Genomic DNA, 25092 nt, shown 5'->3' on the forward strand with positions numbered 1-25092 from the left:
TGAGCAAGTCCTGGCAGTCACATGCAAACTACTCAGAACCGCCAGCTCTATCATTAAAACTCAGACTGAGCACAACAGAGACACATTCCAACTGCAATACTGAGTTTGAAGCCATCACACCAGATTTCAAATGCAAATGGAGTTCATAAACATGCAGTCTCTTACACCATGACCTTACATCTTATCTCTTCCACTGAAAGGCATGGTTCAGCTGTCTCAGCCTCTTTTCCACCTCCTGCAGCATCAGTACTCCACAGGAAAGAGCGTCATCAAGAAAATCCTAGTGTTGCTGTGTCACTGGGAATTTTGAGATAAAAATGTTTAACAGGCATAACCTGCCAGAAATTGTGTTGAATTATTATTATGTTCAGCAGAAGTTACCATCCTTCCCAGAGGTCACTGTTCCCTCAGAGAGATAACAGCTTAACTCCACATCTGCTGCTCCAGCCCAGTTCCATCAAGATGGATTTGAGGTCCACTATTTTAACTAACACAGACCACCCTGACGGAGCAGTATCGGCTAAAATCTAGTGAAATCTGCATGGCTTGTTCTCACTGAGAGCAGATGCTCAGCCACATCTGCTTACAAACCCACCATCTGCACGAGCACTGCTTCTGCACCAATGTTGCTGCTAGATGAGACCACCTTCCACACACAAGGCTGCCTCTGCCTGCTTGGGCTCTGGCTCCCATCAAAGAATCAGTCCTGCAGGTTGTATTTGCAAGACTGCCATTGCGAGCCCTAGGAGGACATTAAGCAACACACAACTGTTCAAGCCTTCCTACTGAAGACAACCATCTGATTCCAACATACGATGTTCTTAAATGCCATCAAAAAAGACTGCACTAGGTGACAAAGTACTTTATGATCGTTTATGATCACCACAGGCAGCCTCTGATTGAAGTATCTTCTCATCTCTGGACTGTCTGCTATCAATCAATCGATCAGACACAAAGTACCCGACTGGCTTCTTACTACAGAAACAATCCAGACATGCTGAAGCAACTGGAAAAGAAAATTCAGCCAAGGCTCTTTTCGTAAGCAGCCTGACCACTGCAATGTTTTTTTTCTGGTCTTCTGTATACAGTTGTGACAACTGCAGTAAAATATTCCCTCAGCCACCCTCCCATAGCCCACTGAATCTGTAACCACCCACCCACACCACAGATGTACTCAGAAGTTACGAATCCCTCCCTCCCTATTTACACAGTGTGACAAGCTGGGATGCCACCACTGCAGCAGTATTAGTGCTCCAGCCTTGCCACAAGATACTAAATCTGTGCCTCCTGTGTAAGAAGTAATGCCTAACAAATAGGACAAGCCGCTTAGATGGCATCTTGGGTTCAACTGCGTTGTTCAAGCTCACTGTAGGGTTAGAGCTGGTTGGGAACAATCATAAAATCATACATCAATAAAATGATTTTATTTTAACAAATAGTTAATAGGTCACATTTTAGGCACTGCATATGCAGGGCTAGACTGCAAAATATTTCACACTTCCATATTTTCTTCTTCACATATGCATCTCTAGCAATATTTCACACTATTAATAAGCAAGATCTTCACTTTCCATTATTGCTAGACATCATCATAACTAAGCAAAAGATGCACCTTCCACTTACAGCTTCCAAAATTTCTTAAAATTATCTAAACTACTGCATTTCAACATTATTTTGTCCCTACCTTGCCTACCTTGCCAGTAGGGAGCAGAAGCAATACCCCTCTATGTTATAGCTTTTACCATCCTCCTGCGCTGTATGATTTCTAGGGCAAGGAGTTGGCTCAAAGAGCACGCATTTCTCAGATGCTCTTCTACTTCTCTCTGTCCTTCCCTGGACCCCCTTAAAAAATCCTACAGCTATATCCTTTTCCAATAAAATACTAGAAGCCCTTTTTACTCCCCAGAGTTATTATACTGTGCCCTTTCACACAAGCCTGTCCACCTGTTTAAGAGACTGTGCACTAGATAATACTGGAGAAAATAACCTAATGGAGCAGAGCTGCTCCTCACATAAAATTATAAAGGATAACATTTTATAACCTTGTTTTCCTCACTGTCAGAGAGAGATGGAAAAACTCTCTCCTTCCCTCCTCTCCCCCTCACAACTTTTTTGTTTGTTTTTTCTTTAAATGAACACCACCAGGACAGAAAGATTATTTGCTAAAAAGACTCTGAGAAGTTAATGCAGAGCATTTAAATATACTGTCTGTCAGCCGATAAGGTCCTAGTATGGAGGCCTCACCTTTCACTCCCTAAGCGGGAACATCCCTGTTTGGCTTGGCTCAGCCTCCCGAAGCACTGTGTCACTAACTGGAAACAGGCGGGTTTGACGGAGCTTCCAAGAAGAGGCTCAGAGGAGTGATGTAACACAGGCACCCCCCCTCAAACCAAGCCAGGAAGAAACAGAGGATGCTGCTCAAGGAACTGGGTCTTTGCTGTGTCCCCTGCTAAACTAACTTCCAGCGTGTTCTGGGAAGCGTGACAGTTTTGTCTGTATGTTTACTGATGGCTGGGGCTCGGGTGTCTCTGTGGATCACAAACGGGACTGCTGAGAGCAGCAGTTAGGAGCCTGAAAGCGCTGGTTACATTAATTGTGCCCTTGTACTTTACAGAAATCTTTGACAATCTGTCTAGAGACTAGAAGAAAACCATAACAGCTACCTCCTCTCTGCGGCTATGAGATACTGCACCAACCTATCTGTAACCTCAGGGCTATTTCTACACCAAGCCCCTCTCCCCACCAAAGGCCAGACGAAGAGATGAGCACCTGTACGGGTACAACTTGTCATGACAAAAACCCTCTTGAGTCCAAGATGTTTCAAATATCTCTGCTTAAAGCAAGAGCTCTGAAGCAATGCATCTCATGGACGCATTTCAGATAGCCACAGAGCCATTTCCCAGCACCAGTCCTGAACAGCCATTTCTCTTTGGTACATATTGCAGACCACTGAAGTCACAGCCTGGCCTGCACACAATTCATTACACTTCCTTGCTCCATTTGTCTCCAAGTTTCTTCCTACCCCTACTTGATCCAGATTTTCTCTGGCATGTGCTCATTCACTTTGGATTATCTCCACGGGCCTTTGACTCACATTCTTCCCTGCTGCTAGACCAAACTGACGGAGTGCAGCCTGCTGGCTCAAACACCAGACCTCTTGTCGGAGATCTACACAGAAGCATGGATTGAGATTTTTGGGACACCTGCCTGAAAATGCCTTAGACGTGTTCAAGTAAGAGAGGACACATAATTGAAGAAAGTCCCCTCCAAGGCCTTCTGGCAATACTTTGAAAGTCAAGGTCTTTTAAAAATTACTGTTCTTATGAGGGGAAAGGGGAAACTTTACACCTCACTTGTGCTTTTATTTCTGTATTTTCTGTTCTGTCTTGGCCATAACCCACATGTCCAAATGCCCAGAGGCTGCTTCTGGGGCGCAGGCAGCACTCTGGAACAGCAGAACTGCCCCCCATGTGGTTCCTGTATGGGCACAACTGGTCCAAGCAGCAGAGATCTGTTCCTAACCTGCCAACCACGTGCTGCGGCGTCTACTGTTGCGAGGAGCTCAGCTCCACTACATAAGCCAAACAGAAATGAGATAGGGCAGCTCTGCAAAGATAAACCTGCTGTCCATCAATCACAGGTTAAGCATATGTCCAGGCTATGGGCACTTAGAGCGGTTTAAGGCATTGCATGTCTTGTGCTATTGCTCCACTGCCGCAGGTTATCTTTCCGCAGCAGGATGGCAAAGGCAGTCACAGGAGTACCTCTCTGCTCCACTAATGAACTGGTGCTGCAGGACCAGCACTGCTCACTGTTCCCACCCTCGGATAGGCATGTGTGGTGACTCCCAGCAGCACATGTAGCCTCAGACCCTCCTGGTAGACCCAGCTGAGCCTGACCAGTCTAACAGGACCATCAAGTTGAGGAGGAGCTTCATTCCCAGCCAGACCTGGTTGTCAGTGCTTCTCCAGGAGGCACCCCATGTCAAGCAGCAGGTCAGGAAGGGGCCACTTCATGAGTGCAGCTGCTCCCCCCACCAAAAAACATCCCAGACACGATGGGAGCTTTATGCCCAAAGGAGAAGTAACACCACTTTAGAGAAGCTGGGCACTCTCCTGGCGATCACTGCGTTTTCAATACAGCTTTTGCATGTTTTCAGTACAGCTTTTGCATGTTTCCAAGCCACATCTGCTGTCCACACTATACTTGAATAAAATATTTTTCCTCCCAGCATATTCCAAAGTAAAACAAAAATAACACTAGCACTAGAGAAGGGTACACCATATCATGGAAGCAGTTTAAGGCAGTGCCTTCTGTCTGCCAGCTACCTAAACACAGAACACGTTAAGGAAGAAATATTACCCACCCTTCCCAAACATCCTGGGCACTCTCCTCCTCTTTTCTCAACCTGTGTGCTAAAATTAAACATGAGTCCCCTATAAAACATGGGGAGACCAACCCTGCATCACATACAAACTAGCAGGCTTGTTAAAATGCTGCAAAAGTACTGGATAGACCTCGATAAGGTAAGGACTGCTACAGGCAATGGATTTTAAGCTTTCTCCAGCTGGTGGTGTAGACAAGCACAGGCTTGTAGTATTGTGACAAAAGTGGCAGAGGGACAACAATCTTCCACTCTTAAAAGTCAGGGTAAAAGTTGGTACCATGGCTACAACTGGGATCATATCAGCTGCCACCTTCAACTAGCTCTACTTTTAAAATGAAAGCTGAACTTCCCTTTTCTGTCTGGGTATTCATCCCACCTCCTTATATGTTCAGTCTATTGGGTTTTCTTTATACCTCATCCTAACTGATTGCTTTTCTTCCTTTCCTCAGCTTTTTTTCATCTGCCAGGGCTGAAAACCCTGCATAAACTGATAGCAACCAGGTGGGGTTTAGCCAGTCTGTTCCAGACAGAGGTACAGGGAGTACAAGGCCATGTTCGGTACTCACCTCCAAGAGGGAACATACATAAAGGTGGCCTTGTGTTTTGGGACTAATGCCTTTTTCTACCACAAATCTTATCCTTTCCCCCATGCCTTGTGTGCTGTCCACTGTTATATGGGCCAAAAGGTGTCATGATAAAGACAAGCAGTTCAAAACAGCTTGAAGAGATTAAAGCATTTGTTTAGACTTCACTGAAATCAACACAGTGTAGGAGAATGACCAAATGCTGTGATGCATTTGGACAGATTAGAGTCACTTAGGGTGTTCTGTACGTTCTGCCTTGCTGAACATGAACATGTTGACTCCAGAGAGTCAACAGGCCCAGCAATAAAGTTTTATAGCATTTAAAGCTAGAAAGGACTATGAAACCTTCCCAACCTGACCCTTCCACATGTCCCAATCCACCATTTCCCTGAGGTACCCTTTTATAGGGCCTGATAATTTGTTCTTCGTTGAAATATAACTGCTAGAACAGAACATGGCTGTGCTGCAAAGATTGAGAAATGAACATTTTTTTCCCCAACTCAAGTGTATTTTTAGCTTTTCCTTTTTTTTTTTTTTTTTGTTCTTAATGTTGTTATGCTTTCCAGTTCTTTCATATTCTAAGGGTTGAAATTCAGGAATTCAGGACACTGTGTAGTAGCACTGGTTTCACCAACAGTGTATACTGAAGTTAAATAGAGAAATAAGTTTGAGAAACATGGATTTTCAAAAAAAGTATTTTTCCTTCAGAATCACCTCAGGAGAGCACATGGAGTCACTTGTCCACTCTGAACTCTAGACCATTTTCTCCAATTTCTGATTCCAACATACATTCACCTGCCCCATAGGTACAGACACATTTTTTGTTCCTAGACACATAACTTTGCTTCTGGATCATGGATGAAAACCTTGAGAAGCCTCTCGTCTGGTACATTTTTGCAGAACCCAAGAAATCTATCCTCTGACACCAACTGTCCATTAGCAACTACTCTGAGTCAACCCTTTAATTTCACACATTTTATGGTAAAATTTTTTAATCACTACAATGAAATAAATATCCAATTTCTTGCAAAGGGTCTCCATTTTCTTTTTCATCTGACAGAATGAAATCAGATTTGCCCAACTATACTGCTTTTCATAATATCCTGCCTTCCAGAGTTAAATCATATCTGTATCCTTCCACTCTAACTACTGAATCCTACAAGATTCCATGTATCCTTGAATATGTTTGGTTCTAGGATCTCCAGTGCATAGTTTTTATTTCCTCCCCTTTACTCTTTCTTAATCAATTTAATGTTTTCATGATGTCATGACCCAACGAAAATCAGTGTCAACAAGCCAAACTTCTCCTTTGGGACCTCTCAGCCTATCTGGATTTCCAGTTATCCAGATTCATTGGTTCCAAGAAGTTTTGTAACCTGATTACTGGCAATAGTTAATTCTCACACTACACCATTAAAAAAAAAAAAAAAGGTTCCCTTTCTACCCTTACACTTGCCAATATCGTCATTTCCTCTTGGATATTCCTAGCTGATCATCATCAGCTCCTCCCTACTTCACAATGATTCTTTTTTACTCTTCTCTAATTTGTAGGTATTACCTTGGGCAAAAAGAGAAAAGGTATTTTCAGAGGACATTAGCAGTTTAAAAAAAGAATAGCATAATGATAGCTTAAGATTCATAATCCCCTTCATGATAATGATAATTTTATTCCAGGCACAAAGCTCTGAAGTACCTTGCTGTGGGTACAACGACATTAATTATCTGTGTGTTATGAGAACCACAGCTGTAACCAAAGTTTTCACAGACTCTCTATTCTGGTACTGATACTGAAAATTACATTATACACATCATATGAAACTGAGAAAGAAGTTTCCATAATATTAATGTAAGCTTAACATAAACTGTTTTGATCATATCGCTTCCACATCCTCTTCCAAACACCTGTCAAAGCAATACGTATTTAAGGTTTTTAATCTTTCCTCATAAACCTGCTATTTCAACCACTTACTTCTGCTGTTGTTCTTTGAATTCTTCCAAACTACCCTCTCTCTCAGATATCTGGTGTCAAGAATTAAAAAGCCCACAGCCAAACTATAGCATACTGACACCTACAAGCCCCAGGTTCCCATGCATCTCCCCAGACCATACTTTCCAACACCTTAATCACTGCAATGGCAGTGGCACAGTTACTTGGCCATCCTCAGTCACAACCCTGGCTCCTTCAACACACAGACTTTACAGCCTTCTGCACTGAATAACTTCAATTGTCTCTTCCCTTGGCCTTCAGCAATGCAAGTTTCCACAGATTCTCATTTCTCGCCTGTAATTTCCAACCTCCCTTTTCCCCTCAAATACCTGCAAATTTGAAACAAAAATAAAGGAAGTCCAGAAGTTCCTTGTAGCTGCAGTAGCTCCATCCCTGCCACCATATCCTATAATGTCCCCCTTAAACACTGAAGCCACATCTTAAAAGCAAGTAAGATTTTTCATTCCCAACTAATCTTGCCAGAAAGCTGTTGCAAGCAAGATCCTGAGGAGGGGGTTGTCTGTATGCCTCTCTTCCAGATCTTTTTCACGAAAGCTAAAAATTATGTTGTAGACATGAAGTGCCTTTAATTTTATTTTCTTTTAGAAAAAACTAAGACATTGACTGCACAGTTTTCCAGGTTAGTGCCACTTTTTTGTAGGTTTTGATCTTGCAGACATATTTGTAGTTGAGAAAAAAACAACCAGCTACATAAATTAAGTCCATCTTTCCCCTGTAGTTTTGCAATATATTTCTAACAACCCAACAAACAAGCAACAGCAATGGAGAAACATTCCTAAGTCCCAGAGCAGACTCCCTACTGCTTTTTCAGCACAGAAAGATCATAGGCAATAGGAATTCAGCTGAATTAGTACAGCTGAATGAGAAGTCACAAGTCACCCTGGGCAAGTACAAAAATAGGACTTTTCTTTCTCTTTTCGTCCATCTTGTAAGTCACAGCATCCACTGAAAGCCATGAGGTGCAAAAACCAGGCAAACAGAAACAGAACTGCAAGAGCACCAAGGCATGAGGAGGAGACAAGTTTTGCATTCGGAAAGCTCAAGCCTTAAAAATAGTGCCAAAGCTCATTTCTGCCGTGCCTGTTTGTTCAGGGAGTCCCACCTGAGCCATGCCTTCCAGCTGCCACTGGGACGAGCCAGCTGAGTACCCCAACGGCTGTGGCACAGCACCCTCACACATCTGGAATCCTCCTGTATCCACCTGCTTCTGCATTCCCTGGATCACTGGAGAGCTGTTGTTATCGATTTGATAAAGTTGGCCAGGAGCCTCCCAGCGAGTCTCAGCTTTGGCTCCTTCAAGGGTACTGGGAGGGAAAAGGACAGGCAGACATGCAGGTATCGGTCTGGAGAGGCAAGGGGGAAATGCTTTCCAATGAGAGGAAGGGCAGATGGTCCACAGCCAGCTAGAATGGATGCCCCTTGAGAGCCCTCAGTCCCCACAGCATTTCACCAGGGAGTGCAGGAGGCATCAGTCAGACACTGTAGGCAGGATCAGTTCAGTTTTTTTCTTTATAAAAGAAAAAACAAACAAAACCAAATCTATGCTTTATGTCTTTTGTCTGAAAAATACAGCTTCCCAGCCTGCCCCAAATACCACACCAGTCCCAACACTGAATCACACACACAGCTGTGCAGGGGGGATGGATGCTGGAGAGGAGAAAGGGAAGGGAGCTGTGGCACTGAGGAGCTGAAGCAAGACATACCGTCAGTGCTGATGACTAGGCCAGTTACACCCGTGATGAGAAAGGCAGATGTTTTGCAGAAAGTCAGCCACTGCCTCATATTAGGAGGTATGAAAGCAGACAGCTTAGAGGTCATATTTTCCTCATCCTTTGCTAGCCAGGACAGATCCAAAAAGCCAGGTATCTGGCTGCAAGAAATAATGACCTTCTTATTCTTGGTTCTTCCTGAAGATCTCATCCCAATCGTAGTAACACAGGCTTTCCCCAAAGGCAACAGTCACATCACTTCTGTTGCTGCAAGAAAAGCCGCAGGAGAAGCTCAGCTCTTTACTGCTCTTGAGTTTTGGTTCTACTCATACTCACACAAATCTCTTCAGTGGGTACTAGAAGCTCCATAAATGAGAACACACATATTTTCAGATAACCCCCACGAAATCAAAACAGTGCAAGCAGATTACTGAAGCCAACAGAAGAATCTATAAGGACACCTGGGAAAAAAGCAGCCTTGGGGTAAGCTTCCCCTTGTGCACAAAATTTACTGCAGCAGTGGAGGAACAAAGACCTGCTTGGTATACAGGGCTTGGGGTGTTTGGGTTTTTTTGTTGGCTGTTTTCCAGGTTTTAGGTCATATAAACCTCCAAGCTAGTCACACAAGCTACAACATAGGGTGGTCTCCAAAACACCTACAGTTTCAGGGTTAGCCACAAAAAGGAATTAGAACAGGTAGCAGCCAGCCCTTATAGGCTTGAGGTTGCATAATGACAAACAGCCTTGAAACAAATGGTGTAGGCTCTTATCATTTCAGCATATCAGATGGCAGAAGAGCAAGTAGGTAAGGCTCCCAGAATGTTATCAGGAAAATCCGGAACAAAATTATGGGTGCCTAACCAAACCACAAGTCCAACACACCACTCTGCACATCATGTGTGCTGCACAGAAAGAAAACATACACACAGAAACAAGCATCTGTTCAGGACAGCTGGAACTCAGTTCAGTTTTCCTTCTGCCCATTTCAGTAAATCCAAACCAGAACATTGCTTTTGTGAAAATATGGCCATCAGAAACAATAGTTTTCTAACAAAATCAGCAAAACCAAGTGGCCTCAATCAGTTGGTAGTGTAACAGGGACATGAAAAACTCAGGGATCAGACTACTGCCTAGCAATGCCGTATCTAAACTTGAGCAAGGCAGTGCCTTGTGTCCTTCCTTGCGGAAGGAACCAGAGCACAGCTCCAGCTGGATGGGGACTCAGGTGGCCTCTAGCCCAGCCTCCTGCCCAAGCAGGGCCAGTGCTAAGCTCAGACCAGGTAACTTGGGGCTTTATCCAGTCAGGCCTCAAAAACTTCCAAGGAAGGAGATGGTGCCACCTCTCTGGGCAGCCTGCTCCAGTGCTCAGCTATCCTCTCAGGAAAGCTGTTTTTCCTTACCAGTCTGAACCTCTCTCATTTCAGTTAATGTCCACTTTTTCTCATCCTCCTGTCATGCAATGATGTAAAAAGCCTGGCTCCTTCTCCACTCTTCTCTACAGACCTTTGCATCACAGCATCCAAACTTTGGAGAACGAAAATTAAACAGGATACTTCAAACCTCAGCAATTAACAGATGCTTTCCTTACTTTGCAAGACACCATATGCCTAAAAGCATTTTGCCACAGCTGAAGACCCTGCTTGCATCCAAAATCAGGGGCAGCACTCAACATTGCCGGTGCAGAACAAGGGCAAGTGACCTTCCCCCTCTCTATTGCAGATTTGCCTATCTTGCACAAGGGAGCACACACCTTACCTCTTCAGGCAAGCCCAACTCCAGCAAGAGCTGGAAAATGAGCGCTCCAGGGTGTCACCAAACAGCCAAGGCTTGTCCTGGCAGAGCTGCAGAAGAGGAGGGTGCCCAGCAAACATAGCTCCAGCTGAGCCACTAAAGTGTATCAGCAGTATTGGGTTTTGCCCCTACGCTATAAGGGAGAAGCCTCCACCAACACACTTCCCTCCTGCATCTCTGCTCAGGACACATAAGACTTCACAAGGAAGGAGGCCTGAAGCTCCCTAAGGCGCCTGTCCAGAGGTCTCTAAGAGGTTACCAGAGCAGCCTGGTCTCTTTTTCTCACCCCATATGACTAACAGATTGCGTGGAAGGACAAAGCACAGCTGCAGGAGAATGTTTTTTGTTGGCAGAGAGGAAAGAGATGAAGTGGGTGTCACATTTTTCCATTGGATTTTTGCTTGTCGCCACAGCAGAGCCAGATCACGTACAGAAGATTGAAAGCCAGTTAGCAGCAGATGGCAGAAAAAAAAAGTAGTGAGTAGTTTCCAAGACACAGCGAAGGCACAGAGAGGTCACTGGCACTATTAAGCTACACATTTGGATGGATGGCAGCTATGGGGACAGCTCTAGCAATTCAGATCTATCCCATTTAACCAGCCTTTCCTTATTTTCTCACATTGCCTTCTCCGCTTCCCAGGTTACCCTCATGAGAGGGAGCATTCCTTATTCAATACAGCATTTATATCCTTCCTGCACACATTTAGCACTGATGTAACTCAATTCAGTGACTCTTTTCTGCAGTCACAACCTGCGTTTGACGGCTCACAGACAGAGAGAATGACAGCCCCTGCTATGAAGAGCTTAGCAGCTCAGTCTGGAGACAGTGGACGCAATGCCCTTATTAAGGGGCATCTGCTACGCCTTATTAAACCTCACCATTTTTGCCCTGTCTTCTTTACTGCCTATTACTCGCTTAAATGAGGTGAAAGGGTAACACATTTGCCAGCAAAAATGTGGCCCTACGCCAAGCTTAATTTTTGCACTCTGTTTCTGTCACTTTTATACAAGACAAACAATTTAGCATCCAAGACAGCCTCCACTTTTCACCAACACTTGGTACCATGGAGGGATGGCAGTACCATTGACTGGATCCAACATCAGCACTTCTTTGAACCTCAGGTCTGTCCGTCTCTTTGCTACACATCCACATTATTCTCAGACAACCCTTTTTCCTACTGATCTTTGAACAGCTGCCTCCTCTAGATAATCCCCTTTCTTTCCAGTGACAACCAAATCATAGTCCACTGGTACCAAATAAATACACACATCAGGATTACATCTAAGCACAACCCATAAAGCTACCCAGACTATTCCCACCGCACATTCCTTTAATCTGCAACACAGTTCCACGACGCCTTCCCCAGCCAAATATTCCTTCCCGCCCTCTCAATGTCAGCACCAGAGCCTGGGCTGCTACAGGGTAAGCTGTGTCAGGAAACTAATACCTCTTGAAAGCTTATTTCTTGCATAAGTCATTTTACTGGATGAGCTCCGCAGCAGCTGCCACAACAGCCTGCAGTTACATCCAGGTGCAGAACCACACTGTTCAGGTGTTGTCACCCAGAAAAAACACACAGCCAAAGGGCATCCACATAGTACTGATTCCTCATCTCCATGACTCAGAGGGAGATGAATAGGGAGCAAGAGCAGAAACGTGCCCTCCCTGAAAAACCAGATGCAGAGCTCTACTGTGAGAAAACCCTTCAGGGACCCACTCAGAACCCATCTCCCTTGGAAAAAGGAGAGCTGCTCTTGGTAATCAGAGGAGGTAAAGGGAGGACCTCATAAGCTCAGGGTAAGCAGCCAATTCAGTCTCTGAAAAATGCCACCGAGCAAGGTTAGTCACCCTATCTGACTGGCTATCAATAATTGCTAAAGTCTTGCCCACAGGATGATCCTTCTCCAAAAGGGAGAAAAGTAGCCCAAGACAGAGGAAACAGATGATGGATGTTTAAACCAAGTATTACAAAGTGACTGGAAAACAGCTTTTAGGAATGCAAGGAGGAAGGAGTACAGACAGTACAAAAGACAGCAAGGCCTGATAACCAGTATTTGAATACAGCACAAAAAACCAGCATCTATCTGCAAATGTAAAGCCAGCAAGATAACTTACCCAGTCAGAGACAGCTGCTTTCAAGGAACCAGCTCCCCCCTGTCAAAGCAATAACTAAGTATCTCAGGGGTACCTTGGTAGCTGAGACACCAAAACAAAATAAGCCCACAGTGACACAGCCCATACACCTCTTTGGAGGAATGAGTAGCAAGACATGGTACAAGCTAGGTGCCTCAGTCCTTAACAGTCCTCAGTAGGTCTGCAGCCTGTGCAGGAGCAGGGCCATCAGAGCTGTGCTGCTGCTAAGCCCACAGAATGGTTTTGGTTGGAGCGGACCTTAAAGCTCACCCAGTTCCAACCCCCTGCCATGGGCAAGGACACCTTCTGCTAGACCAGGTTGCTCCAAGCCCCATCCAGCCTGGCCTTGAACACTGCCAGGGATGGGGCAGCCACAGCTGCTCTGGGCAACCTGTGCCAGTGCCTCACCACCCTCACAATGAGGAATTTCTTCCTAAGTTCCGATCTCCACTCTGCCAGCTTAAAGTCATTGCCCCTTGTCCTGTCACTACATGCATAGTAAAAAGCTCTCTCCCCTGATGAGTCCAACGTCTCCCTGTTCCTGCCATAACAAAGCTGAGCACACCCGCTCTAGCTCAGCTCCACAAAAAAGCCTATTAAGGGAGGCTTAGAAGCTCTCCAAGCCTAGAGGCAACATCTTGTGTCACCACAGCATGATACTGCTGTGCACAATGGCTCCTAAGGCACTGAAGTACTTTAATTCTGCAGTAGTTACTTCCCTCCCGTATCTGGCAGGCAGCTCAGACAAAAAGTGGTTTTACTAGGTGGTGGTATAGGTGACAGCCACACAGCAAGAAGCTGAGACAAACCAAGAAACAGACAGTGGCACATTAGTCAAAGGCCTCTTTGCTTTATTTTTGTATTTGTTTTTACTATTTTATTTCACAGCTGGCACAAAGATGATCTGATCTCACAGCGTACAAGCAGAAGTGTCAAGGCAGACGAGCAGAGGAGGAGAAAAAGCTGCAATTTAACTGCTATGGTTGAAGTCAGTGCATCAGAGAGCAAGAAGGACACAAAAAGATCAAATCAAACTGCACATCTCCATCTGGGATCTGCAGCTAGTCAGATCAGCCTCCTCCAGAGACATAGGTGATCCTAAGTAGTGAGACTGCTTTAATAAAACACTGGTCACACACACACCACCACCCCAGGATGGGAAACTTACTTAACCCCCAGCTCTGAAAGACCCCAAAGAAGAGACTCTTCACAGTGCAAACAAAGACTTGCAAAGAGCACAAGTTTCCCCCGGACTCTGCAGATAAGTTCAACAACTCCAGACACAGGAAAACCCTGTCTGGTAAGGCAGTGAATGAATTCTTTTACCACAGCTATCGCACACAACCTGCTCCACGCTTAATGACTGGCTTTCCAGAGTAAGGAAACATTTACAGAGGACAGTGCACATCAGTCACGTCCATCAGGAAAAAAAACAGTGGTTTTGTACATTAAAAGCTGGCTTATTCTTATCTACCCCACTTCAAAGTCAGTCCCAGGACAGAGTAGGATTTTTTTCCAGCTTCCAGCCTTGCTGCAGATCAAGCACTTCACTATAAAGTTACAGCCAGTCCAAATGAAACCAGCCAGCAACTCAATACCCTCATTTTTCTAATTTTAACTGTCAGAAAATGGGAGGGTAAAGTTTCAAAGTATCCCACTTGCATTTATCTCAGCTTTTTGAGCAACTGTAGATCATTTAGACCCATTATGAGTATGTGACATGTCCCTTGGCAAACAGGGATAGTTTTCTTATTTAAATTTGGGAAGAAAACAAGAGAAGTGGGCTGGCTTTCAGTGCAAGGCACTGAATACAACCAGTTCTGCTGCTCATTAGTTGTGACCCTGTTTAGCTTTTTAATATGGAAAGTAATTCTCAAAATTTAACACTACTGCTTTGTGCAAAGTTTGTATATAACTATTTAAAAAAAAATAAAAAAAAAATCACACTTTTACATTTCCCCTTTTTACTGGAGGATTTTGGCAAAGTCCTTGAAAGTACTGACTTGATAAATATTTCACTTAAAGTTAGCTGTCTGGTCCTCCATATGCAGGTGTACAGAGAAGAAAAAAGGAGAGATTTCAGCTTTCTTGTTTCCTGGGCAGCAGGCCAAACCCCGCTTTCAAATAAATGAAGTACCTTCTGCCCCCAAAATAAACAAATAAATGGATCAAGCTATATTGACACCAGATTTTAGAGAGCTACACGCAGCCGCCACAAAATAAGATACAGCCATCTCCACATCCATACATGCTGTGGTAACCACAACTTCTAATTAAATACACACAGACTGCAAAAATCAAGCACTGCCACCCGTTTAAATTAACTATTGCCAGTGCCGTACTCAGAAAACTAGAGGCAATCCCTGGCAGCTTGTTCAGAAGCAACGTTTCTGCAGAAGTCATCAGAACACAAAGTAACAGTGACCATGATTTTTGTGGCAGAGGAAATGAGTCACAGCAAGCTCCCAGTGAGGTTCAGAGGCTTCTAATGGGCGATTTTTATCCCAGGAAATAAGGCCAGCTCAATGTTTCCGCAGCTCATCTTAAGATGACAATCACAACCCATCACAAGCCATCACTGAACACTAACCTTCGGAGGTGGATCACTTGTTTTGCTCTTGCAAGGAGACAGATAGTAATTTGGTTGCCAAGGCCTAAGATGTCTCCTCTGCTCATTCCAACCTACGCTGCGCCTATATTCCAGTGTTGAGCTGGCCACAGCATCACCAGCAACATGGCAACAGGCTTGCTGAGCTCAAACACCACTCAGACAATGGCATCGGCAATCTGATATTTGAGGCATTTCAACTTTTTCACGAGCTTCAAGTTCAACAGTCAGGCTCTTTAAAGAATAAGCAATTTGGGCTACTTAGCATTTCCAGTTAATCACTCAGGACATGACATGTGGGAAGTTAGTCCTAAATATGTAAGCCAGCCGTTGCCCTCACGTACCTGCAGGGCAGGTGTAGTTCTATATCTGCTATGCCAAGATCACAGTCACACTGACATTCAGCTGCATTTTGCTACCATCTGGAAGCAGCAGCCAGCAGCTAGTGTGTTAAAATAATCATGAAAATGGGGGGGGAAAAACCCCTGCCTCCTCAATATTAAATAAGGAGGTTTTAAATGTCAAAGGCTCGTAAGAACCATCTGCCTGTCAGCTCCCATCCAGCAATAGGACAGGTAGTTGGCATTTCACAGCGTGTTTGTCAGACATCCATCTGCATTAGATCTGGCATTTGTCACTGAAGATGCTGTCCCAGCTGGGCTGCATACAACCGCCAATCAACTCCAACAGCGACCCACGACCACAAGCAGAGCTCTCCCAATTCATGCCTGCCTGTGTGTTACGGGAAGTACCAGCAGCAGCAAGATGGTGAAGAGTTTGTAACCTGGCCACACTTCTGCTCCCTGTGGGTAGCAGCCGGCTTTGTGCTTCCTTTCTGCTTGACTGCCAGGAAAAAGGAAAAGCATATAATAACAATAATAATAATACCTTGCATAATGCCAGCGTATGGTATTACCGACACCCAATCATAACAAGCTACAGGGCATATGAAGATGATATATGCAGACAGATCACATATGCCATGAACACACCTCTGGGAAACCTTTCAGCCTTTTCTTAGCTGGGAAGCTAAGCTGCTCTGGAAAAATAACCACTGTAAAGCTATCTGGCATCCAGGTGATTACTATAAACTATGAAGGTGTTAATGAGCTACCTCAAAGACTGCTGCCTGCCAACACCAGAGCTGAACTACTCAAGGTCCTGCTTTCTCCTGGCACAGGTGACAACATCACCAACAGCATCAGCAGAGTGAGGGAACCACTCCTTACACTGCTTTGAATGCTGGTGAAATCATCAGCTGCTACAGAGAAATGTAAATCCCCGGGGCGCTGGATTTTGCCCTGGTAATTAAGGCAGGCTGGAACAGTTTAAAATAGAGGTCAAGTTTTTAAGTGTATGCATACTTTCACACTTGTCTACTAGCTTCAAATTCAACCGGACCCAGGAACAGCCTTTATGGTCATAAAAAGGTTAAAGCATAACTTAAAATACACACAAGGCAGCTGGCTGGCAGAGTTCTCACTGTCACCTGCCTGCACACAGAGTCCAACTGACAAAGGACGCTCATCCTTCTTCCTGCTTGTGAGCTCTCCCCTCAGTCATCATCTCCCTCTTTCCTCTCGCCAGCCCAGCTCACACTCTGAGAGCCGTGTGACCATCCCAGGCACCTTTCCTAAGCCCACTCCGAAGTCTCCCTGAACTCAGACTTGCGCATCCAGCTATGAGACACCTCAGGAGTGGACGAAGACCAGAAGATGCCATAGGGCACGTGCTCCTCAGCCCTGAAGATGACAACACAGTGATCAGCACTCGAGGGGACCCTACTGTGCTCTACCTGCACATCATCTCACTCTTTTCAGAAACACCCTGCCATAAGTTTACAAACACAGCAGAAACATCCGGGTCAAACCAGTCCTCCCAGATGGAACGCATAAGCCAGGAGAAGAACAGATGTTTTATCCAGAGGGTTTGTTTGTTTTGGTTTTTGAAAATGATTCCATGAAGTTTTGGACAGAGGTAAATAGAGAACTTCTGTTTCATGATACCAAGCACAGTATTTTCCTCCACACAGCAGGATGCAGAAACATGTGCCTTTTTCCCCCGCTAGAGAACGTTCATAGAACGGTTTGGGTTGGAAAGGACCTTAAAGATCATCTAGTTCCAACACCTCTGCCATGGGCAGGGATGCCTCCCACTTGACAAGGTTTCAGAAAACTTCTCTTTTTTCCTCTAAAGATCTTAATACCTCACTATACCTACTTTATCCACAGCATTTAGTTGCTTTTATTTTTTTTACTGATAGCTTCTTTCAGAATTCCAAAACCAACCAAAAAGATAAAGTTGTTTCAAACTTATTATTTTGTCTTCAAGATCCTAAAGCCTTTTTATTTGACTTCAAGTGGCTAAAGTCTTTAACTCCCAAAAACCAAACAAACAAGACCACCACACAAACAAATCAAGGGTAGACTATTACTCCCAACAAAGGGGGTTTTGCACTGCCTCTTGCAAAACACACATCATCACAGCATTTGAAGCTTAGAGCGTCCAATAAAACTTGAAAAAGAGCAGAGGGAAAAGCATTGCATTTCCATCCACCAGGCAGCCAGGATGGCTTTTTTGTCAGACTACACTTAAGCCCAGACTTCTTGAAATAGGGTAGAAAACACACATATCCATGTCACTGCAGCCACAGATCTAGCCCAAGCGCAAGATCTCCTTCAGGACACTAATTAAAAAAATATGAGAACACTAAATAAGAAAACAAGAGTTAAAAATGGCAACTCCATTCTCATCACAGGGATCCAAAGCAGAAGGAAATATTCCAGCACAACTGTAAAATCTGAGCAGGAGGACTCTCTGAAGAGCCTCTCCTTTCATTCACAACATTCCTCTTGTTAAAGACTCCCATCTTGGTAAAGAAAAAACCAAACACAAGAAACCAGCTGTTTGAAGGAAGAGTTTTCCATTGTTCAGTGTTCCTGTTTGCTCTTTAAAGTAACCCAACAAAACAACCCACCAAAAAATATGATTGCTTTTCCCTAGATCTACCAGAAGATATACATTGCGCAAGAACCCCAAGAACTTTCAAAGACAAAGCAGCCAAACAATATTTATAGACAGTCACATGCACAGCAGGCTTGCTTCCTCCTGAAACGAGGCTTGGAGCTTGTGCCAGACATGATCCCGGATCAGTGAGGCCACTGTGTACTGCACACAAGTAAGATTTTCCTTGGTTGCCTTTCAAGCTTTAACACCAACATCTCCACGCAGCGCCAGCATGGTGCCTCACCACACGTCACGCTGTGGAATCAATCACCCCTGCTCCCACGAGAAGAGGTGGGTCAGTCCCTCTCTGTAAGGTGATATTTGCACATCGTTCTCTCAGGTACAAGGAAGAAACACAGAGCCTGATCCAGCACCTTTCCCGAGGCACCCTGCCACATGCTAGTCACCACCACCATGTTACACTGGGTGTGCATTCGAGTAGCAGCTCGATAACTGCACCAAGCTGGAATTGCCCTGTGCTCTGCTCAAACAGCAGACTAGAGGAGTCTTCCATACGCTGTCCCAAAGCGGTCCAGCTCAATTCCACTTAGGATTTGTGCCTGCACATGTGTATAAAGCTGTATCTCTGTGCTTGCAAAAAGCCTCCAGATTCACAAAGGAACAACAGAGCGGAGATAACAGGACGCATTTGCATAGGATTGTCCCAACTATGCGGATTGCAGCCAAAACAAACAAACAAAAATAATCACCAAAACTTCTGTTACTTCCTTCCTGCGCTGGGGGACACCAAGCAGCGGGACGGTGCCGGGACAGTCTCGCTTTGGAGGAGAAGACTCCCGAGGGGATCCCGGGAGAAGCCGGCAGCGCCGCAGGGGAAGCGGGGCCCCGGTCAGGATAAGGGCTGCCGGCCCCGGGGAGGCGGCGAGGCCCGGGCTGGGCGCCGGCCCAGGGAAGGGGGAAGGAGCGAGGGGCTGGAGACCCAGGCCAGATCCGCCAGCGCTGCGCACGGAGGGAGGGACCTGTGACACCCGGCCCAGACGGGGCGAGCCACGGCCCCAGCGCCTGCCCCGGAGTACCTCGCTCCCCGGGGGACACCGGGCCCGGAGCCATGGGAGTCCGGCCCGGGGAGAGGCGGCGGGCGAGTACCTCCTGGCCTCCGCACCGCGACCCCCGCGGCCGCTGGGACACCCCACCCACCCTAGGGGAGGCCGAGGACGCCCGGCACGACCCTCGCCACGGCGCCCCGAAACGCGGGGGGCGTCTCGGCCGCCCCACCCCGCCCTCCCCGCGGCTCCTGGGGGCGCTGCCCGGCCGGAGCCGCCGCCCGCCCGCCGCTCCTCACCGTGTGGCACAGCAGGGTGTCGGGGTCGGCGGGCTCGCACAGCTCGCTCAGCTTGCGGTCCCAATGCAGCAGCTGCGGCTGCTCCCCGCCGCTCTCGCACACCTCCATGGCGGCCGCCAGCAACGGGGCACCCCCGCCGGCCGATCCACCACCACCACCACCCCGCCTCACACACACCCCGCCTGACCCCTGCACGCCCACCCGCGGCGGCCGGCTCACACCGCGCCACCCGCTCCCATGGGCCGCAGAGCCGCGCTCACACCGCGCCGCGTCCCCGCCGGGAGTGCGCGGACACCGGGGCGGGCGGGTCACCCCGCCAGCTGCGCGCCGCGCCCCCACCGCCCCGCGCCCCCGCCACACCCCCGCCGCCGAGGCCGCCAATCGGGGGCGAGGAGCGCGGCTGACCGGCGGCCCGCGCCCCAATCGGCGCTCGGCCCCCGCGCGGCTCCAGCTGTGGAATGTGGGCGGGAGCTCCCTAGACGCGTCACCAGCGGCGGGGGGGAGACCCGCGTGCCCCGCGCTGCCAATGGGGCGACAGGGGCGCCGGGAGCGACAGGCGCGCCAGCCAATGAGACAGCGACAAGACTGCTGCCGCCGCGCGCCGCCCCGCCCATCCGCCTCTGGTGCTGTGAGGGCCGGGGGGCGGCCGCGGCTCGGCTCCGCCCGGGTCCCCCGGCTCCCCACCGCGATGCCCGCACCGGGCCGAGGCAGAGAAAGGGGTTCCGAGCCAGCGGAGGCGCCAGTGGGAGGCGAGCGAGGCTGCGTCCACGGCCTCAGGCAGCAGGGGAGCGTTCGGGGGAACCGGCCGGGGTAGCCGCAGGCAGCCCCCAGCCCCTCCGTCGCTTCAGCACCAGCAGCGCGGCTGCCGGGCTCCAGTGCACATCAGCTGGGTTACGGGCACTCTGTCTTCTGGCTTAGTTAAAAAGGAGGCAGGAAAACCAGGTACTGCTCGGGATTTGGTATGGCTGAGTGCTGCTTACCTGTTCATTCGAGACATGTCAGAACAGACTTTGTGAAAAACAGAAGTTTTACAGTGAATCACGGGATCAGCTAGGTTGGAAAAGACCTTCAGGGTAATCAAGTCCAACCTTTACCCCAGGACTGCCAGGCTCACCACTAAACCATATCACTGAGGGCCTCATCTACATGGTTTGTGAACACTTCCAGGGACGGTGATTCCATCACTGCCCTGGGCAGCCTGTGCCAATGCCTGAGCACCCTTCGGTGAAGAAATTGTTCCTAATATCCAGTCTAAAACTCCCCTGGCGCAGCTTGACAGCTCCTCTTTCCCTACTCCTTTCAGGTAGCTGTAGAGAGCGGTAAGGTGCCCCCTGAGCCTTCTCCGGACTAAAGAACCCCAGTTCCCTCAGCCGTTCCTTGTAAGACTTGTGCTCCAGACCCTTCGCCTCCAAAGCTTCAGCTTTGAACTGCACTTCAGTGCTGCGTGCAACTTGGGTGTTTGCAGCAATGGGTACTCCATTGCTGTCAGATAGCATTCCCAGCCTGCCAATGAACCAGCAGTAAAACCAATCTCAGTCAGTGGGAAATTCTGATATTGGGGGACTTGCTCTCATGCCAAGCAGGGACAACACTGCCGTTTCACTGTTCTTTAGAAATGAAAGATGTCAAACCTTTACGATTCAAGAAACCAGGCATTCTTCAGTGCTTCGTTTCAGCTCCTGGACCTCAGTTGAGGCATTGCGGTGTGGATCAGTTCAATGCTAACTGGCATTTCCACACTGCAGCGTGCATGAACCGTAAGTGGATTTCCTGGTACATCCTCTCTCTTCTAGACCTCCCATTTAGCCTTCATCTCTTGCAGCACATCACTTTCATTCACTCACAGAGCAAATACTTGTGCAGCCTGAATGATACAGCCCTTGCTAAGGAGAGCCTAGACTAGCACTCTGAGGAAAACCAAGTCATAAGGACTTCCTGGCACCCATCAGGCACAACAGCGACCAAAAAACAATGGTGATTTTGTTGGGGTTGTCCCTTTAAGATTTCTTAAACTTTTTTTGTTTGATTAAAAAAAATAATAATTAGAAGAGTTACAAAAGCTACATTATTTGGTGAAGGATATGAAGGGAAAATCCCTAACTGCCCCAACCAAAGATCTCCTGCAAAGATAAGTTATTTTAAGTCATTGTGAAACAGGTCAGCCCAGTATATATGCCCTCTGCAGTACAGAAAACATCTAAAGCCAAATTACTAGCGCCTGAATTGCTACCTACCACTTTGGCAAGCCCAACCGGAGGTACAAACTTCTTGCGTCCTGGCATTGCCAGGCACTGTTTTCAAAGCAATTACATTGTGCCAGTCCCGAGGTGCAGATTGTGAAAATTGGGAAGGTCAGTTCCTTACCCAGAAACCATTGTGTTTTCACTAGATGTGTTCTTACTTTCAAAGCTTTCAGGGCCTTGTGATAACCCATTTAACAAAAGGCTTTCCATCAGATAGCTGGCTGACATTAGATCCTTCTACAATTACTGCTGTGACTAGGCAATTTCTTTGGGCTAGGGCACTAAATTAATGTTTTGCCCATATGAGAAACATAAAGGGAGAGCCATGTTTGCCTTGTAAGCCAAGAAAGTAAAAGCAACCTTAAAAGAAGGTGCTGACTGGGTGACTGCAGCTTCATTTGCCAAACGTTTCACTTGCTGAGGATAAGGGTCTCCTAAGGATCAGTATTTGACCAGGAATACTGGGCTGAGCTTTCTCATCCTAACACGTTTCTCAGGAAGAAATCCTTATTTAGGGAACAAGTTGCACAATGCATATTTCTGTTGCTCCCCCTTGGGTAAAGCACCCATGGGAAATTAGGCACCCTGGGTGCAGCTTTTCCCAATGGTCTCCACTCTTTACTTCCCCAGGGACTGTCTTGTAACACTGGTACTGAGGCACAGCTGCTGCTGTGGTACACAGTGCTGCTGAGGATTTGTAAGTATCTTGGAAGATTTCACTGGCCACTGAAATATTTAGATACACAGAGACTACCCATTTTTGGACCTTATCGCAGATAAAAAACATAATATTGCTAACCAGACATTGGTAACTGGGCATCCTGCCCAGTTCTTGCCATACTATTAAGATCAGTATTCAAGGCTACATCTCATTTTTGAGCTTCAACGCTCCTAAAACCTGAGACTTTGTAAGGAAATGTGACCACCCTGTCTGGTGGCAACTAACAGCATATGGACCACACTGAAGTTTTTGTGCTGCGGCACTGGTTCTTCAAGAGAAAAGAAATCTGTATTAGCAAGTTTCTGCTAAAAATTGGCAGCATATACAGGGCAATGAGAAGGACAAAAGTGGAGGAAATTAATCCTTTCCAAAGAATATTAATTATTCAGTGTCCTGATACAACACATGGGATAGCAGTCTAATGTGTCATGCATTGCTACTCACAAACTGATGCTACACCAGAAATCAGGCACTGTGGAAAGCACCACAAAACCAGCAAGGACATTACACAAACCCAGCTATCCTCCTAGCTTTTCCCTGTATTACTTGGAGGATTTTTAATTGTAGATTTCAGTAGTTACTAGCATGCCGAAAATCAAGGCTGTTTTTCTGTTTCATAACTTTCCTCTTAGAGCAGCTTTAGTAGTATTTTTAAGCTCCAGCTCATCTAATCCTGAGAGCATTTTGTTTTCTCAGTTTGTGTAAGACCATTTCCTCACCAGCCTTATGAACTGGGTTTGAACTCACTCTCTAGCACAGGGGAGCAGTGCAAAAATTGACCAGCAATCTACAAGAAGATAAAAGGGGAGGGGAGGGGGAGGTTATTGTCTGCAGAGAAAGGGCTGAGAGGAGAGGAGATTAGATATTAGGAAAAAATTCTTCACTATAAGGGTGGTGAGACGCTGGCACAGGTTGCGCAGAGAAGCTGTGGCTGCCCCATCCCTGGCAGTGTTCAAGGCCAGGCTGGACGGGGCTTGGAGCCACCTGGTCTAGTGGAAGGTGTCCCTGCCCATGGCAGGGGGTTGGAACTGGATGAGCTTTAAGGTCCCTTCCAACTGAAACCGTTCGATGATTCTGTGATTCAAGGAGAGCAGAGCTGAACTCAACCTTATTTTACTGAGTATTGTTGCCTTTCTGCAAGGAACAAAAAGCCCACACAGAAAAAGCATATAGAAAACCCAACAGAAAACCAAACTAGCTAAGAAAGAGGAGGCTTTTAAGGCAGAGGTTCAAACAAACACCGCTTTAAATATTAAAGAAGAAAAGCTAGCAATAATACAAGCCTGTAAGTCACAGAAAGCCTGGCAAATGAAAGGTGCTCTTTTTTCCTTGCAGATCCGGGTTACAGAAGTGACTCCTGTGACCGCGTCATTACTCAGTTCTAGATCAGGTCAGTTGCACAAAGGCTCATTAAATATTTACAGGTGACATTTTTGTGACTTGTGATAACCAGGATCAAGATAACCATCCATCTTCTACCACTGTTCTGTTCAAATAAGTTTGAGAAGTCAGCCAGCAAGAAAAGAACAAACGGCAACAGAGCCAAGAGGATAACAATTGCTGGATTTTTGACTAGCTACAAATGAAAAATCTTACCCTTGAAAGCCACAGAAAAAGGCCATTGTTAGAGAAGGTTTCTTCAACAAACTTAGCACCTCTTAAAGAGTACAGGGCACAAATTCAGGACTAAGAACACAAGGAATGACCAAGAGATCAATTTCTAATCACAGTAGTTGCTGGAAATTGTTCCAAAATGGTAATGAGCTGATTTTTTTGTCTCGGACATAAAGCAACAAGCAGCAGAAAGAAATGTCGCACACACCGGCATGCATTTCCCACAAGAGGACATCTCTGTAAAAACCCTGTGAAAGTCGATTTCTTTGTGTCATGTGTAAACACATTACGTGCACTACCCGGTACCTGGTAATGCATTAACAAAGCCAGTTCCTTGTGTAAATGAGATTTAAATCACACTGCTGTGTGGAGAAGCTCACTATTGCCAAGATAAAACAGCCACCAAATCTCAGTGCATGCATACAGACACACTCAACTGCTTGGCAAAAAGGCTTCTACCACAGAAATTTCAGAGTTAAAAATAGAAGGTGTGCTTGAGAATAGTGAAGTTTTCTTCCCACAATCCTGGCATTATATTCCTTTTCTGACATGAATACTTGTGAAAGAAGTGGGATCGCCAGCTCTGGAGACAGCCTGCTACTAAAACCACATAATTGGTACACTGACAGGAACACAGGTTCTGTTTACCAGAATATTCCTAGCTCTTACACCCAGGGACTTCTCAAAGCACCAATTCAGCTTTCTTGCCTTGCAATTCGCAGCCTCTCTGCATGGGCTCTTACCGTGCTCCCACAGGCACTGCTGGTCTTCACAGCAGAGCTGGGACAGGGCTCAAATGCCTACCCCCTCATGCAGGGCACCATGCAGTCACCAGGATGCAAGTCTTCTGGCTCAGTTAGAAGCCAAGCAGGTACCTGCTGGTAAAAACCTATAGCAATTCTGTACCAGTCCAAGCCCTCAGTCATTCTTAATTCATCCTGTTACTCTGTCCGAACAAGTGATGAGCCGTGAAACAGAAGCAAG

The 25092-nt window shown here is 46.5% G+C and overlaps 1 protein-coding gene across 2 annotated transcripts in view; it reads right to left on the bottom strand.

Moving 5' to 3' along the window:
• CREB3L2 (cAMP responsive element binding protein 3 like 2) overlaps positions 1 to 19980 on the bottom strand; it is an 81590-nt gene extending 61610 nt beyond the window's left edge. Inside the window, exon 1 of one of the 2 annotated variants that reach the window (XM_030481079.1) lies at positions 19531 to 19980. In XM_030481079.1, coding sequence (XP_030336939.1) covers positions 19531 to 19638 — 108 coding nt within the window. In that variant the 5' untranslated portion in view covers positions 19639 to 19980. The remainder of the gene's footprint in view (positions 1 to 19530) is intronic. The other variant, XM_030481080.1, reaches the window with a different exon arrangement.
• Between the last annotated feature and the right edge of the window lie 5112 nt (positions 19981 to 25092).

The sequence above is a fragment of the Strigops habroptila genome, chromosome 3 (genome assembly GCF_004027225.2).
Source record: "Strigops habroptila isolate Jane chromosome 3, bStrHab1.2.pri, whole genome shotgun sequence".
Classification (NCBI taxonomy): Eukaryota; Metazoa; Chordata; class Aves; order Psittaciformes; family Psittacidae; genus Strigops; species Strigops habroptila.